General features: G+C 44.3%; 1 protein-coding gene across 1 annotated transcript in view; it reads left to right on the forward strand.

Annotated features, from left to right (window-relative positions):
- Positions 1 to 5,447, forward strand: part of TRPM6 (transient receptor potential cation channel subfamily M member 6) — a 112,489-nt gene extending 107,042 nt beyond the window's left edge. The window contains exons 39-40 of the mRNA XM_066618057.1: positions 2,547 to 2,653; positions 5,311 to 5,447. Of these exons, the coding sequence (XP_066474154.1) occupies positions 2,547 to 2,653; positions 5,311 to 5,447 (244 nt within the window). The remainder of the gene's footprint in view (positions 1 to 2,546; positions 2,654 to 5,310) is intronic.
- The last annotated feature ends 11,362 nt before the right edge of the window (positions 5,448 to 16,809 follow it).

Genomic DNA, 16,809 nt, shown 5'->3' on the forward strand with positions numbered 1-16,809 from the left:
ATATCCAGAGGAGAACAAATGACTTCTGACTGGTTGATGAGCCCACTGTGTATACTTGAATACTAATGATTGCAATAATTATAATTAATTTTTGTTGCCTTAGTTTAGTCCATTATTCATACCCACCTTTTAAAGGTAATTTGTGTGTGAGAGCCTCATACCTTTTTCTATAATGGCTCTTTTTTTTGATATATTCTACTTTGCTGCCTTGCAAAATAATAATAATAATAATAATCTTTAAATGCCCTTACCTGACCTCCAGTTGCTATTCAGTATGCAATTTCTGTTTTTAAAAAAATTATGCAGTTTATTTGAACTAATTCTGAGATGGAAAATTATGGAAACCTAATATGCAGAAGTTAAAGATGGATCCTTGGCATTTGTAAACTTATTGTTGACATCCAAGAGCCTTTTCTAATTAGTTCTGGCCTGTCTGCCAAAGGACAAACATGATGCAAATCTTTGGATTGTGTTTCAAATGTTTTCCTCAGAAATTATAAATAGTTTTGAGTCTTCTGCCAGTGTAAACTCACTAGCACAACTTCAGACCCCTAAGTAACCCCCATTCTGGTGAAATGTAAAGAGTTATGAGACCCGCTTATGATAAGCTAGATCCATAATGTGAAGACAAACTGGGCTTTGATTTGAAAATGAAAGATGATGGTTAAATCCAGACCTCCCTGGAAGGAGTCGCACCTTCTGCCAGAGGTGATGTATGGGATCAGTCATGTTGGATGCCAGCTAGGGGCCAAGCCTACCTGAAGGCCAAGCCCACCTGAAGGAGTTTCTAGAAATCTGTATTGGTCCCCAGATGAGAACTGAAGGTAATGCTAAACATTTTAATAGGGTCTTCAGAAATTTCCAACATGAGATTAGGCAAACAAAATACCTAGGAAATAAATCTCTAGGAATAGCAACAGTGAGTTGATTATTCTACCCTTGAATCTAGTACTAGTAACAGTGGTAGTGTTCAGTGCACCATGTGCAGGGCTTTGACCCAGGACTTCCACCAATTGCCGCTTTAGGTTATTTCCCAGTATAAGAAAGTGTTGTGTCCTTAGACCTGCAGCTCCTTTCTGTTTTTCAGAAATTTGTCCCTAGAGTGCTCTAGTGAAGAAAGAGAATAACAAGAAAAGAAGGAGAAATGATGGAAGAGAAGAAAGAAAAAGGAGGCAAAACTTGTGATACCACATGAGAGTAAAGAAATTGTGGTATTAGCACACAGATCTTGCTTGCAGTGTCCTTATCAAGGTCTAAATATAAGGCAGTCTCTGTATTTTGCATAGAAGGCTTCTATCTCTAAATGCATGGCATTACTTTTGGATGCAAACCAGTAATAATGGCAGCAAAGTCCTCCAGAGTGGTTACACTCAATGACCTGCTTCTGATCTCATCCCTGCCACTTCTGCCCCCAGCTCCACCCACCATTTTGTAGGAATGCTTTGTAAATAAGTATAGCTGACAGTATGAGGAAATAATGCTTCTCTCGTTGCAATTTTCTGTATAAGGGCTCAAGTGATTGCCCAAAGCATCACTTAAGAAAAGTATTTGGGTAATTACACTTGAGTAAATCCATGGAGAGGAGTAATCTTGCCAAACACCACTGCTTGTATAGTTTCCTTCAGGGATGCTGATTCTTTTACACATAGTATCCCTGAAAGTTTATGCATAACCTGGGGAATTACCATAGTCGCTGTCCAAGATGAAGATCACCCCAAACATATAACTCAAGGGAGATCTTCAACAAGAACCACTTACTGTTCACAAAATTCCAAAGCTGGCATACCCTTTGATGAACCAAATGCTTACCATTAAAAGATGATAAACCATCACTGTTTTGCTCATCTGTCTTTTGTGGTGTTGGCAAGTTTCTCTGTTTAGAAGCTGTGCATGTATGAGGAGGATGTTAGTGAGAATTAAGCCATTTTTCCACTTTAAAGTGGGATCTTTTCACAAAGCATGTTCTAGAAATAAAATGAACGTCCTTTGGACAGCATTTCTTGAACATCCTGTTCTCTCTTCTCTAGCATATTGATGAAATAGCTCCTTAAGTTCCAGGGACATGTGGTGGCTGGGGAGGCAGGTGAGGCAGAGCCTCTCCACCAAAGCGTCACCACCCTGTGAGGTGCCAAAGCACACTCACCCATGTGCTCTGAATGTGGGTTGAGTGTGCTTGTGCACCTCACAGGGCAGCAGTGCTTTTCAAAGCCTCCCCAGCCACTGCATGTCCCTGTTAAGTTCTCAAACTAATAGTGGTCCATACTACAATTAATGGATACTGATCTGGAAGCATACGTTTAGAACCTGTTATAGTTATTCAGAGTTATGCTGCTTGTCAAGTATATTATATGTCAATTGTAAGAAGAGTGGAAAATGCATTAGAAATACATTCACAGACACTTTCTGTGTTGGCATGGCTGTACAGCCCAGAAAGTGTCCCAACTCGTACATTTATATGAACAAACTAACCAAGCGCCACCGTTTTTACTGTTTGAAGAATTTGCAGTGATTTACAAAAATCACTGGCACTTTGTAATTTCTTTCAGATCTAGAGGGATGGCATTTGGACCTGCAAATCTTGGGGAAGAAGCAATCAGAAACTTCATTTCAAAACACTGCTGTAACTCCTGTTGCAGGAAACTCAGACTTCCTGGTATGTGCTAGAAAAGAGTTGCATGTTTCTGAACAGAGCAGTCCTAGGAACATCTCCCTGAATCTAGGACGGATGGTGAAGTGTGTACACTACTCTCTGCCTTGTTTTCCATCTCCTAAATAAAAGTTAAATCTTCTGGCAACAGAAACTCTAGGAAGCTGCAAAATTTTACTCTGAGACTTTTCAAAAGTCTTCAGAACATTGCAGAGGGCCACTATATTTAACCCAAACTAAATAGCATTTGGCCAGCTCTGTGTTCCTCTGGAAATGAACCAGCCTGGAAAGCTCTTAAAATGCAGGTGTGCGCCACTTAATGACCGGGATACATTATCCTATCCCTGTTGTTATGTGATTAGGTCATTAAGTGAACATTAAGTCCAATCTATTGCCTTTGTTGTGTAAATAGTCACTCCCTGCCAGACACTAGTTGGCTGCACAGGCTACTGGAAATAATTACCCCTTTGTTGCATTAAGAGCATTTTTGTTGTATAAATAGATGCTCTACTGCAGGCTATGGAAGATGTGATTGTCTCTTTAAGAGCATTGCTTTGACCACCATCATATATGCGGTCCATCGTTAAGTGGACAGTTGTTAAGCAGTGCACGCCTGTACTAAGTCTATCATTTTGTATATCATTTAATTATTCCCCTCTTTCATACAGGTTCTTAGACAAATTTCTAGTGGAATTGCTAAAGTATTAATTTCTAGTGCTGAAGTTGAGTCCAAACTCTAATTAAGATTAGCAGATCATCAGTCTCAACATAATTTTATTTCCTTTCAACTCCTCAGTTGTTCCATTCCTATACTTTAATTTAAGGTATTTGATATCTTCAGAAGAAACATCACTTTGCTATGCTCTGTCTTGCACTGCTGATATACCCTTTCCTTGTGGGCTTGCCAGAATATTTGCTGGAAAATAGGAAGTTTGGCAGAGAAATCACGCATATTATCCAGGAGAATCCACCCAAAATGGATGGGTTTGAAGAGCTGTTAAACAGCCAGATCCTGTTAATTTAGATAGGTTCATGTTGCAGAAAAAGCAGCCTGGAATGGTTGGCAGGGAGGAAGGGGAGATCCTGATGTAGACTCTGAAGGAGGTTAACCATTTTCCTGCCAAACGGTGTCCCCCAAACATGCAAATAATCACTTCCAGAGGGATTATCAGTGGGAAACCAGTTCTGGAAAAAGGGTTAACTCCGTCTTCCACATGGACTGCAGCTGTGGTTTTTTCATTTTCTTTTCTTTTCTTTTTTTTAAAGAGGTGCTTCATTAGCATGCTTCATAAAAATGTAGTTTGGCCCTGTGCCCAGTTGCACAGCTTAGAAGGTTGAAAGGCGCACAAGAAAAGTTCATTGTTGCATCTGCTACAGTGTTTCAAATCATTTACCCCTGACCCCCCAAATAAGACGCCAGGCTGAGGTTTCTTGGGTTGAACTAGGGCCACTTTATTAACAACGACAAACAAAACAGCAGGGCTAGATGGGGCCAGTGGGCTAGCCCCCCGGCATGCGGGGGCCTAAAATTGGGGGAAACGGATCTAGCCGTCTACCTCCCCTGGGGCTCAAGGGCACAGCCTGTCTACGTCACCCCCAAAGGGGGCAGGGGAGCTGGCCAGCTGGCTCGCTGGGCAAACTATGCAAGCGTAGCCAGACCAGTCAGGGGGGTTTGCCAGCCTACCTCTTTGAGCCGGCTAGGCATCATGTTGGCGGTTCTGGCTCGCCCCCCTTGACCTTGCTGCCCTGGATGGACACCCAGTTGCCCTACCTACCCCACCCCACATGCATCATGCCAAGTGACCGGAGGAAAGAGAACCTATCAGAACCACAGCTCCCAATACAGCAGTCTGGGGTAGGCGAAAAAACTGACACCTATGGCCAATCAAGGTGCCAGCAAAAAATTCCTACCCGGCCCTGCGAGAGCGACCAGCTAATCTCAGACTGTGCAAAGGGAGGGTGGGTGGGGTTGCTGCTGCTCCCCGGACTGAGCTCCTGCGGGTGGGAATTGCCCACGTGAGCTCAGCCCGCACCGCGCCAAACTGTGCGACCCAATGGGAGCCTGCCTCCTCAGCCTGTCCGCATGAGGTGGGGTGGGGCAATGGCTGATATTGCGCACAGCGCTAACGGTCTTCCTTGCACTTCTTCAGAATGAGCATGTGGTGGAATCTGGGGGAGGCACTAATAGAGGACCACTTCCCTTCTGTTCTCTACTGCAGCATTTCTCAACCTTTGTCTCCCAACTTACCACTTTGCACGGTCCACCTGTTGGAAGTACCACTGGAAGTAAGTGGCAATGACATAATTGCCAGTTACTTCTGAGATGGGAGAACTGGTGTGACATGACAAACACTGGCAAGAGGATCAGGGCAGGCAGGAGGACTTTTCTCAGACTTGTGGAAACAGTGTGCTACAGCTCTGCCTGCAGAGCTGAGCCGCCTACCACTGTTTGTTGTGTCACAGTGCAGAGTTGCTGCCAGGCAGCAGGTGTCAGGTGGTACTGCAGGTACAACTGGACACCACCTTGCATGTCACCAGTGGTATGTGTGCACCAGTTGAGAAATGCCACTCTACTGTGTAATTGATTTGACAAACCTTCTCATCGTCAAGATTTGACCTTTCACACATTTGCACTTTTGAGTTGTTCACTGTTTTCTCCTTAGACTTGAAAAGAAATGACTACACACCTGGGAGGCTCAATCCAGCTTTTGAAGCTGAAGCGGAAGCAGCAGAAGCAGCAGGAGATGAGGCTGTTAACAGTGGCAGTGATGAACCTTTGGAATATTATACTAGGTTGTGATGCAAGGGATTGGCAGACAGGATCTTTTGAAAACCTGAATGATTTCCTAGAAGGTATTTAACCGAAGAAACAAACTATAAGTGGACAAACACTTCCATTGGTCATACATTTGAATGGGAAGGAAATTAAAGCCATTCATGTGCGAGAATAACAAATGCTCTTCCAAACGAAAAAGAGCCCACCAAGTTATTGACTTTTATTTGTATAGGTTTATCCCAAAAGTATTCATTAAAGTTCCTGGGATCACTGGGATCATTGTGATAGCCATTCATTTTTTTTAACAGTTTAGAAATGTTGCTTATAAGAATAATGGAGAGGAATTGGAAAATTGATATGTTCTTAGAAAGAAGTTATTAGAGGACCCCTGCCATTGAAGAACTTTTGCTTGGAGGCAAATTGTCAATCCAAAATTGTCAAAGGACCAAAAGATAACATACTGATTGCCACCTGTGATGATACATGAGTTTACTTACACAGACATTTTGTGAGCTGTACCTACAGGGGCAGCATTAGGGATTAGGATTAGGATTAAGGATTAGGGAAGGTGATATGGATTTCATCAGTGGGCACAAGTCTCATTGATCCACTTTCTGCCTGCCACAAGTGAGCAGAAAGTGGATCATTTGCCTCCTGGCCAAATGTGGAAGTGCTGGACTTCTGGTTTGATTTATAGGAACTCCTTCATTCACATTGCCCAGAGGTTACCAAAATGTGCATCATGGCCCCTTCAATGCTTCTCCACCAGAAATACCCAAACCAGTTTTAAACACTCTATTGGGACCCCCCTAGCTGTACAAGACTAAAAAACAAAAAGTTTCAGTTTACCAGCTGCTCAAGCCTCTGTTTTTATCGTTTTCCTATGGTGAGGGGGCACCTTCTGGAATGTTTGTTGAGCTCCATGTCCATAAGACTGGGACCATTCTGGTGGGATTGCATTCCCATTCACCTGGCATTTGATAAGAGTTGAAGCACTGTTGCCTACTCACTAGTAAATGAGCAGGTATGACTCAGGGCCCAATCCTATCCAACTTTCCAGTACTGATGCAAGGAAACAAACGTTCCCTTACCTAGAAGAGACCTCTGTGACTGCCCCCACCACCACAGGATGCAGCATATACCCCATTGGCATTGCTGCATCAGCACTGAAAAATTGGATAGGATTGGGCACTCGGTTTCTCTTTCCATAGGGCTTTCCTTATCAGCTGGGGGGGACTTCTTTCTTGAGTGTTTTTGGGGGGCCTATGTTCATCGTTTTGGGATCTTTCTGGTGATGCTGTGTTCCTCTCAGACCTGCTCTCCAAAGTGGACTGAAGCATGGTTTCCTACCCATGAGTAAACACACCCAGGCAGATCGGTTTCATTTTCCATACTGCTCAATATATTTTCCTTATCAGCTGTTAGCTGGTTAGTTTCATGACCCACCAACGATCAGGTTGTGACCCACAGGTGGGTAACAACCCACAGTTTGGGAAACACTGCCCTATGCTGTGCCAGATGGTGGGAGTGGGTGGTGGTTGGTGACATCACCAGCCATCACCCTGTTATCCACCTGAGTGGCAAGGCCACACTCTCTGACAGCAAGGATGTGCCTGTTGGGAACTCACACACGCACAACTGCCTGTCTGTCTAAATTAAATCCACCTCTAATGTTACAGGAAAAGTAACCTTGTCAGTGGTAACTGTCAGCATTTTTATTCTTTCTAGACTCCTTTCAAACATTTCTTTTTGCTTCAAGGTTTTAAAAATCTTTTCTCTGTTGTACCAGTTCTGTCTGGAGTTCTCTGGGAAGATGCTTCATTCCTCTTAATTTACCAGAACCCTCACAGGGATGGAAACCTTCAAACAAAGAATTACTTTCCTACTGAACATCAGAATAACCTGTAAAAACTATGGTAGAATAAGGGGAAGCTGCTACTGTGCTCATGTGACATTAATTGTGTTAGCATTATCTTCTTCCTCCTACAAGCATAGGGAAATAAATGAATTTTTCACACAGAATAGGTGAGGTGGAAATGTGACTAGCTTTACAAGGGCTTGAAGCAATAAACTGCATGACAAAACCCTCAGAGAAGCTAACTCAGAGTCTATATAGAAAGTTGTGGTGTTGTTTTTAAAGTATTATTTAAGTAGGACCCGGGGAACCTCTGATTCTTAGATTTATAATGGAGCCCATTCAGTGTGTGTACTCCTCAGGCCTGACTGATTAACTCATCAATGCCCAGCCGAAACCCTTGGACCTAGAAACTTGAAATTCAGGAAGTGTATTCCTTCCATAATGGAAGCACCCACTAATAAGGGACTTTGAGAAATTTGAGCCCAAAAGGGGAGAAAAGGGGGGGGGGGAAATGTGTTTTCACTGATTCCTCAATATCTCTTAGGCCCAATTATCGACTTTGTTTTTGCTTACAAAGGTTACCCATACAAATGCTTGAGAACAAAATTCAGGATTTTGCCCTGATCAACCCTTAAAGGGGAGTATCTAGATTTGTGGATGAATTATAGAACGCTTTATATTACTTAGGTCTGTCTGGTTTATTTGCCTGTGCTACTGTCTGAGAGAGGCCTGTGGCTTACCTGCCTATTTTTCTGCAAGGGTAAGGTGCTTTCCTTCTTTCCTTCTCTTATTTAGGCTTCTGGGGTATCCATATGCAGGCAGCTCACATTGCAGACAAAGGATGTTATTGAACTGAATGAGGCTTGCTTCCGTTTTAATGTGTTTAGGATCAGGTGTAACTTCAAGAGAACTCAACATTGCCATTATTTCTACTGCTTTGTTTGTAAACTGACATGGAGAAAAGCCAGGAAAGGGGAGGGGACACCCTGGGTGTACATTAGCGTGCATTAAATCACCCCAGGTAATAACGGTTATGTAAATAAGCCCCCCTAGTGCCATTGGATAAGCTACTTTATGTGAAATTACACATTTTGTGGCCACTTTGCTAAATTGGATGCAACTCAGCTAGCGGGCAAATAAGTAGTGATGTAAGAGTAACTATCTACATAAGTAGCCTTTTAGTCTTAATATATACTGCACAAATGAGGACCCTGTGGAGAATCTTAATTCATTTCCTACACTGGGTGACCATAATCACTAGAAGCTGTAGCCACGTCAACAGCTAATGTTGAGGGACTGGGGAGTGTTACAGTTTATGGGCTGCAGTGAATTATGCAAGCCTTCCCTTTCTACAAGGCAGCTAATTGTCCTGTGGCCTTTTGAGCACACTTTCAATCATGAACAAGTTAACCCTTTGAGTTTTGATTTTGACCACACTGAATTAGCTGCAATGCTAATTTTTAGTTTTCATCTTGTGGCTACATATGTTTACATGCATGCAGTTGAATCTACCACGATGGCAACTACTACTACTACTACTACTAGTGTTGCAGGGTTGGATACATCTAAAAACCTTAAATTTCTAAGGCAGGGTCTGGTGATATCCAAAGACAGTGCTACAATTTTCTCAGTGCGGCAATTGATGAGAGTTCATGTCTACTATTGGGTCTTAGGGCTCTGAGAATTCTTAATCCTCTCCATTGCTTCATCTCTTCTTATCTAGAGATGGAACAATGGGTACTAAACTTTTCTGAAGTACATATTGCGCACTTTGCCTTCCTTTAGTTTATGACAAGATTTTGATGTTCTTGTAGATTAATACTGCACAAAAGGGGTGATTCAATAAAATCTCTAACAATAAGATGCAGAGCTTCTTTACACCAAAGTTGATGTTGCTAAACAGTGATGGTTTAGGTACATTATGAATAGAGTATTTATCATCAATTACACAGGTCGACACGCATTGTGCTGTCTTTAAAGTTTGACCTAGTCCTCGGTATATTTGGGGTGCTGGTTCCAAAAATAGCACAAGCTTTTCCCCATCATGTCTAGTTTCAGAGATAAGACATAGCCTCATTAGTGAATGGTTCCAGCAGCTTCCTTGTGAGTAAGCCTACACCATGGCTTCTTTATGAGGACGTTGGTGGAACCATTCACTAACGAGGCTATGCTGTATCTCTGAAACTAGACATGATAGGGCAAAACGGATACCATTTTTGGAATCAGTAACTCAAATTCTACCTTAAATTTTGAAAAAACTGACCCTCAGTTTCACAGGCCTTTGTTATGGGTGCAACTTGTACCCCCCCCAACTCCAGGTTTTTTTGGAAAGGGGGGTAATCATTGAGAGGGGGTAATCTAACCATTTTAGAATGAGTATGGAATAGGTGGAGGTATTGGGGATATTGAGGGGAGTATGGTGGGAGTACTGAGGGCCATCCCAGAAATTTCTGTTATCCCACTCCAATTGTTTACCAACCAGGGCCTGCATACAGATCATTTCATAAAATCTCAGTTCAAATGACAGAATGCCACATCTATAATGCAAACCACTCAACCCAAAATAATTTGTGCTATTCTTTTGGAGCCTTTCTGGCAACAGTTGCCAGACGTCCTTGGTCACAGTTGTCCAGCCCAGTGGTGACTAGAATTCAAATGACCATGTCCAGGTCCAATGCTTCCAAAAAAAGGGTACAAGCAGTGTAAACAGTTTGTCAAGGGCACTTTGTGAAACCACTGCCACCTCCAAAAGCAGCTCCAGACTGATGAGCTGTCAAAGCAGTGGTCCTGATTATTCAGGGGGAGTGGAACACAACCTCACCCAGGAAAATAGATGCACTATATTCTGAGGGATGAGGAGGATCAACCAATGATGCCTCCATCTTGTTTGTATGATGTTTCCAGCTTGTTCCTCCCCATCCAGGCTCTCCTAGTCAACAAGTGTTGGTTCAGGACCTTTACTGCTGTTTACTCTTAAAGTGTCAAAAATGGGACCAGTAGTTACAGACCTGTCCCTCATTGTGGCCTGGGGCACAGGTTTGCGATGCTGCCCCCTTGCATCATGCCACCGCCCCCACCCTGATATCTACCCAGTGCAATGGAACCTCACGCGGTGTTGAGGACAACTCGGAAAGCTTTCTGGGGCTTCCCACACAGGTTTAGGGAAACCAGAAGTACTGCTTAAGACCTTGTCAGAAGCCTCAGAAGGCTTTCTGAATGGTCCACAACACTGTGCAGGCATGGTGCTTTTGCATGTGGCATTTGCCCCCCTCCTCACCCCCTTCCAGGCTCGCCACTGGGGGCAAGTTTCAGTCAAGCAAAAACTGGAATTCTTCCAACAGACTAACTTCTAGGAAAAATATTTAAACTGATATATGAAACTTTTTACTGTAAGACATTTTGCTAATTGATAATGTGCAGCGGTGTCCTCCTTGCTACAGGATTTGAGAAGAGTTGTGGGTGAAGGACTGCAGGATGGGCAGTATAGGAGAAGCCCTGGTTCCAGAGTTGTCCACTTCTAATGATTGTGACCTGGAACCTCTAGATTGCACCTGGGAACATACCTCTAGCACCTCTAGATTGTGACCTGGAAACGTACCTGCAAGTCAGATGGCTTGTATTAAGTAAAAGACATGGTGTGTCAACAGAGTTGCAAAACAGGTGATTTTCTTGTTATCTGTGAGGAGTATTTTAGTTCTGATATTTTGCTTCCCATTTCTTCTCCATTAACAAGCTGAAAATGTGGCAGAAAGTGCAGATTCTTCAAAAGAAAACTCTAAGAAACTACTAAACAACTCAGGCATGTGATATGAAAGGTTATTCCTTTTTCTTAAGACTTCAATACTCTCCTAGCCCACAAAAAAAGAATAAAAGAGTTCAGCTTAATGCAGAGAATTTAAGAGAAGAATCCAATCCAAAAATCCCAGCTGGGCTGATTTTTTTTTTTTTTTTGTAGGCATCTTGATTCTTTTAGCATCATTGTGCTCCTTTGACTGTTACTGCTTAAGATTCTGTCACTGTGTGACGCTAATTGTCTCACCTCTCCTGCCTTTAAATAGCAGGATTTGGGGTCACTTTAGCCACACTTTGCTAGACAGAGAAGGTGTTGCAACTTTTGTGAGTTCAGTTCTGACAACCGTCTCTATCACATAAGAACGTTCCCCGTGTGTGATGTCTTATAAAACAAACATTTTAATGGGAAACAATTGTAAACACTGGGTCACTTAGCACAGATCCTCATTTTTAATGGGCGTAGAGGTGCCTTCTCTCCTACTCTTCAGCAGCCACATACATCCCAGAGAAAGGGCTGGTTTTACAGCACAATAAAAAAAGTTTTGTTGCATGATAAAAGAACATTCACAGAACCATATTTTGTCATCGTCTTCCGGGAGAGCTACAGTTGTCCCAGAAACAATGACCCAGAGTCCCTTCCTAGGAACTGGTATTCCAGCTGTATTGGTGGGTCTTCCCCAGTATCCAGAAATCTGTGTGGCCTTAGAGAATGCTGGATTTCCTAAGTAGGTGTGACAACTTGTATTTTTCTCACATGGAAAAGTTATTGCATGATTTATTTATACCTTGACAGAGAAGAGATGCCCAGATCTTTTGGTGCATGAAGGAGAAAATTCAATTGGCTACTCTTTAACAGTAGGGACACCTGAGGATCATTTAGTTGTAGGGCTGGCCCTGCAGGGGAGAAGGATGTACTATTGAGAAAGAAGTTAGAAGCACAGAAGCAAGTTCTCCTGTCACAGTCTTATGAGGAAAGAACTTACATATGACACTCCTTTCTGGTAAGTATGCGGCAGGGAGGGGGAGATTTGTGGGTGTCTTGGGGCAGGAAACAGGGAAGGGAAGGAGGTGGGGAGCAGGCTAGAGTGGGTGGATCTCAGCTGCAAAGGTGCACAACAGATCCTACCTCTCACTTTATAGCTCACCCCTTCCCTTCCTCCCCTCGGACATAAGCAAACAAAATAGCTGGTATGGGTCTGAGGATACCCATAGGTGGCCAAGAGGCCTGCCCAGAGGTAATTTTAAAAGTTTTTTTTTTAAACTTACCTTTGGTCAGCCTCCTGATTCCCCTCCCCCTGCACCACAGCACGCAGTGCACACTCCATTGACCCAGCTGTATGCTATAGCATGGTAGGCAATAGAACTGGGCTGTTAGTCATGACTAGCTAAAGTTAGGCTACAAGCCAAAAGGTGCAGTATGGAGTACCCACATTTGCAGTACTTATTCCTCTCCATCTTTTTTTTTTCTTTAAAAAAAACTTTTAAGATTCATTTATTTCGGTTAGCCCATGTCTAATTGTTCTTGGTCTCCTCCTCCAATACTTCTTAAAAGTTGACTTCTGTGTAATTTAGAATGTGAGCCCAATGGGCTGGGTTTGTGTGTTTTGATGAGTATTGTATGATGCTTCAAATTTTTTTACTTCACAAATAATAAACCAGAATTATTCAATGATAGAACTTTTAAGCTGTACATTTTAAACCTTATATTGGGGAACTATAAGGACTTCCAAAATGATGAGTTGGTAAGGAGAAATCAGGGGGAAGAATCATGTGTAACATAAACAGATTGTATGTTTCCGTTCCTTGGAAATCCATGAAATTCAGAGTCATTTTTCCAAGTCAGCATTCACTTAAACAGTGACTGAGTGATCCAGTATGATCCTGGAGACTGACTGAAGAAATCCAGTGGCACTGTGGTTAATGGGAACCTCTGGGTGTAACATGGCACTAGCTAGGATGAATCAGCATTGCTTCTCTCTGCAATTCTAACCTTTTGTACTTTCATTTCTGCAACAGCAACTTAGTTAAGGTATGTCTTAGGAACACCGGAGACCTGGCCAGGTGAACACAAGAAGAGCCAGGAGGCAACCAACTAGTCTGCTTGAATTTGGCACTCACCTTTCCATCGATCAAATCCAACCACCTGACGCATGGCCAAGGGGAAGATCAAGGGGTGGGCCCAATGTTTCCCACCTTGATGTTGACCAACTAGCAATCCTGAGCTGCCCGGCGCCCAAAGGAGCACAGTGCAAAAATGGCTGTCGCTGCATTATATGTGTGCCAGGGAGCCACTGGTGTCTCCACAGGGAAGGGGGCATTCATTTGGGTAAGGAGGCAGGCCCTGCAATTTTGTTGTTGGCATCCTTCAGTCTCGGAAGTCTATGGTGTCACGCTCTGAATGGTGGTTCTGGAACAGAGTGTCCTCTCCAGTGCATGAAGCCTGGGTAAAGTAGTTATGGAGGATAGACTGTTACCCATGCAGCAAATCCCCCCTCTCCACGTCGCTGAAATGGTCCAATGGAAAGGCAGAAGCCAATACGGTTGGTTCCAGCAACGTCGCAGGAGTTGCCAGAACGTGACTGTGTTCAGCCATGAACTGCCTCAGGGACTCCGGCTCCAGATTTTGCCTCAAGGTTGACTCCTGAAGCCTTTTCCATAACTGGATGTAGCCACAAGGCAGTGGAGGTTTGAGGTCAGAGTTTCCTTCTCTTAGATGAGCTGCCTTCCCAGGCTGACGATACCATCTACCCGGTGGCTGTTTAGTCGCCTCTTACGACAAGTACAGCCAAACTGAGGGCCTATTCTTATCTCCCAGCCCCCAGGGGATTAGGCCCTGCAATAGGGCTAATCAACTTTGCACTGGTTACTTTGCCGGCACAGAGTTGAGAGGCCCAGTGTCAGGTTGAAAGGTCTGACACAGGGTTCTGGATCCAGTGGAGCAGAGCTCTGCCAGTCCTGCCCCCCTCCTGCCCCAGGTCAAATGATCTCAGAGGCTCAAAGGCTGGGATAGACCTTGGAGTCTAGTTGAAGCTGGGCTGAAAATGGAGTGACCCTACAAGGTGACCCATTATATCCAGTCAAAGCAGTAGACTCGAGGTCATTACAATGGCTGAAACCCCAATGAAATTCACCAGGCTTAAATGATACAAAAGGAAGCCTAGTACCTCTGCCATACCATATGTAGAAAGTCATGCAGCTGAGTGGCAGGCCCACCTGCATCTCAGGCACGGCTTTTCACTGCCCAGAGTTTGGAACTCCTTGTTCTTAAGCAAAGGCTGAATTAATGTACTGCGCTCCCATGCTGACTCCATCAGTGCCTCCCTCTGAACACTCTCCATTATCTGAAGAGCTCTGTTAACTAAACCTATTATCTTCCCCCCCCCCTTGGTTTTTCAAGTTGAGAGAGGGAAAGCAACTTCTTTAATGGCCCACAGATTGATGATTAACATTTTATACGTCTCTGCTGGTAAGTAAAAGAACTGCTCTGTGGACAGTGAAAATGCTCGCGAGGAAGAAGCAGGAGTCAACTTGCTTTATTAAGTCAGGCTGCTTCATTAATCGCCATCTTTTTTTTATTGCGGTGCTCTGAGCCAAATCCGTAGTGCCTCCCCAGAATGGGTGAGAATCAAAAACCAAGTGCTCTTAATGCACCTTTGACATCTGGCCTAGCAGCTGGCTATCTGCCGCACCACTCTCAAGGAATGGGGAGAGCCCCCGTCGCAGAGACCATTCTCGCCCTTCTGATTTAAAGCCACTGCAGAGGGCCATGAATTACCTTAAAGGAGCTCCTCAATAAAAATGTGAAGTTTTATGCCGGACCCCTGCCGGCCTCACTACTTTGTGAGCGTGAACAATCAGACAATTGGACTGATTTGACTTTGCCGCTCCTGGAGTTTCATTGCCTTTAACCTGGGGATGTAATGATGGTAATGCTATGCTAAGTGCCTCTCTTCCAAGGGCTGTCAGATCAAGTAGGGCAACCCATTCTTGTTAGTTGAAAACTGTGGTGATTTGCGGCAGTAGGGAAAATAGATTGAACCTGATTAACTTAGTGCGGAGTGTAGCTTATTTTCATCTAAGGCTTTTGGAGGCTGTAAGTGTCCTGATTATTTCCTTTAATTGTCTGCTCATTACAAGGCAAGTATGTTCTGCAATCCTTAAACCTTGGGGTCGGTCCTATCTGTTGCACAGCTACTGGTGGATGCACGTACACAGCACTGGAATGGAGTTTACTTCTGGAGGACAGGCTCACCTTGGGCATTGTGATTGGTACAGGGATAGAGATCAGTCCTCTGTATGCAACTCTGAAGAGGCGAGAACTGCACTGTCTCTGCTTGTACTGAGGTTGTCAGCAGTGTTCTGAAGGAAGCCTACACAATGAGGAATCAAAAGGGGTGTAGCTCTTAGGATTACTGAGCAACAGGAACGTGAGTCATTACCAAGGCCATCGTGATATCGCCAATGAAGCCTACTGTCCCCCACTCAAAGACACTGTCTTGATCAGTGCTAAGGTAGATGTGGACCATGTAAGTATTGTCATGGTACGCCTCATGTCTCATGTACAGATCCTAGATCAGCTTGGTCTTCATTACCTAGCACCTCCCAAAAAAGAGGGCATATGGTACAAAGGGCCACTTTATTAACTATTTAAATTACCATAAATTGCAACAGAGCCTAACAACGAAGGGCACAATCCTAACCCCTTATGTCAGTGCTTTCCAGCAATGCAGCTCTGAGGTAAATGAACAAACATTCCCTTACTTTGAGGAGGCCTCTGTGACTGACACCCAACTGCAGGATGCAGCACACGTCCCATTGGCACTGCCATGCCAGTGCTGGATTAGGGTTAGGGGTTAGGATTGTGCCCTAAGTCATGCTGGTTCTACATGGGGGAAACGGAGCTGCCCATCTACTTCCCCCTTTAGCAATTTTGGGCGACCACACCCGATTCTGGGCTGCATCAGTACAAGCCTGCAGCCCCCTTCATTGTCACCCCGTAGGGTCAAGGTGGCAGGCTAGCTCAGGCCACCTGAGCGAACCTGTGATGCGCCTTTGCCACCAGGCCGAGGTTCATCCAGCCTGCCTCACCCAGCCAGGAATGCCAGCTTGAGTAAGTATGGAGTCCACCCGGCCCTTGCCACCTTGCAGTGTACACCAGGATGACCTTACATACCCAAAACCTGCACGACACCTGCCTAAAGTGACCAACAAGACCTTTTAACACCCACCTCCGCCCCTAACTCCACAGTCTGGGGTAGGCAAGAAAACCACCAACCAGTGTGCAATTAGGCTGATGACATAAAATTCCTACCCAGCCCATGTAGGCAACCAGCTAACCTCAGACTGCCAGAGGGTGAGTGGGTAGGGGATCGCAACCTGGTCCCGACTGAGCAGGCTCCCCCGTGCAACAGACACGTGGCTCCGATCCAATTAGCCCCCAGTCAATAGGCTGCAGAGGTTGGCCCCTCCTGTGCCTCATGCCGGGGCAGGGCAAACGCCGGTGGTGAGTTAATTCATGTGCCACCAGAATTATTATGGTTATGTGCTTCCCCCCCGTGTGTTTGCCTTCCTCAAAGAACATAGGGAAGAGGGTAGGTGGAGTACTGTCACTGAGTCTTTCTCTTGCCAGGGAAAGAAATATTCAAGGAGAGGAGATATTCACGGAAAATTTAAGGCAAAAAGGAGAATAAATGAAAGAGGTGATGATGGCGCTGCAGCTCTGATACACAGCAGTTA

Source organism: Tiliqua scincoides, chromosome 2 (genome assembly GCF_035046505.1).
Source record: "Tiliqua scincoides isolate rTilSci1 chromosome 2, rTilSci1.hap2, whole genome shotgun sequence".
Lineage (NCBI taxonomy): Eukaryota > Metazoa > Chordata > Lepidosauria > Squamata > Scincidae > Tiliqua > Tiliqua scincoides.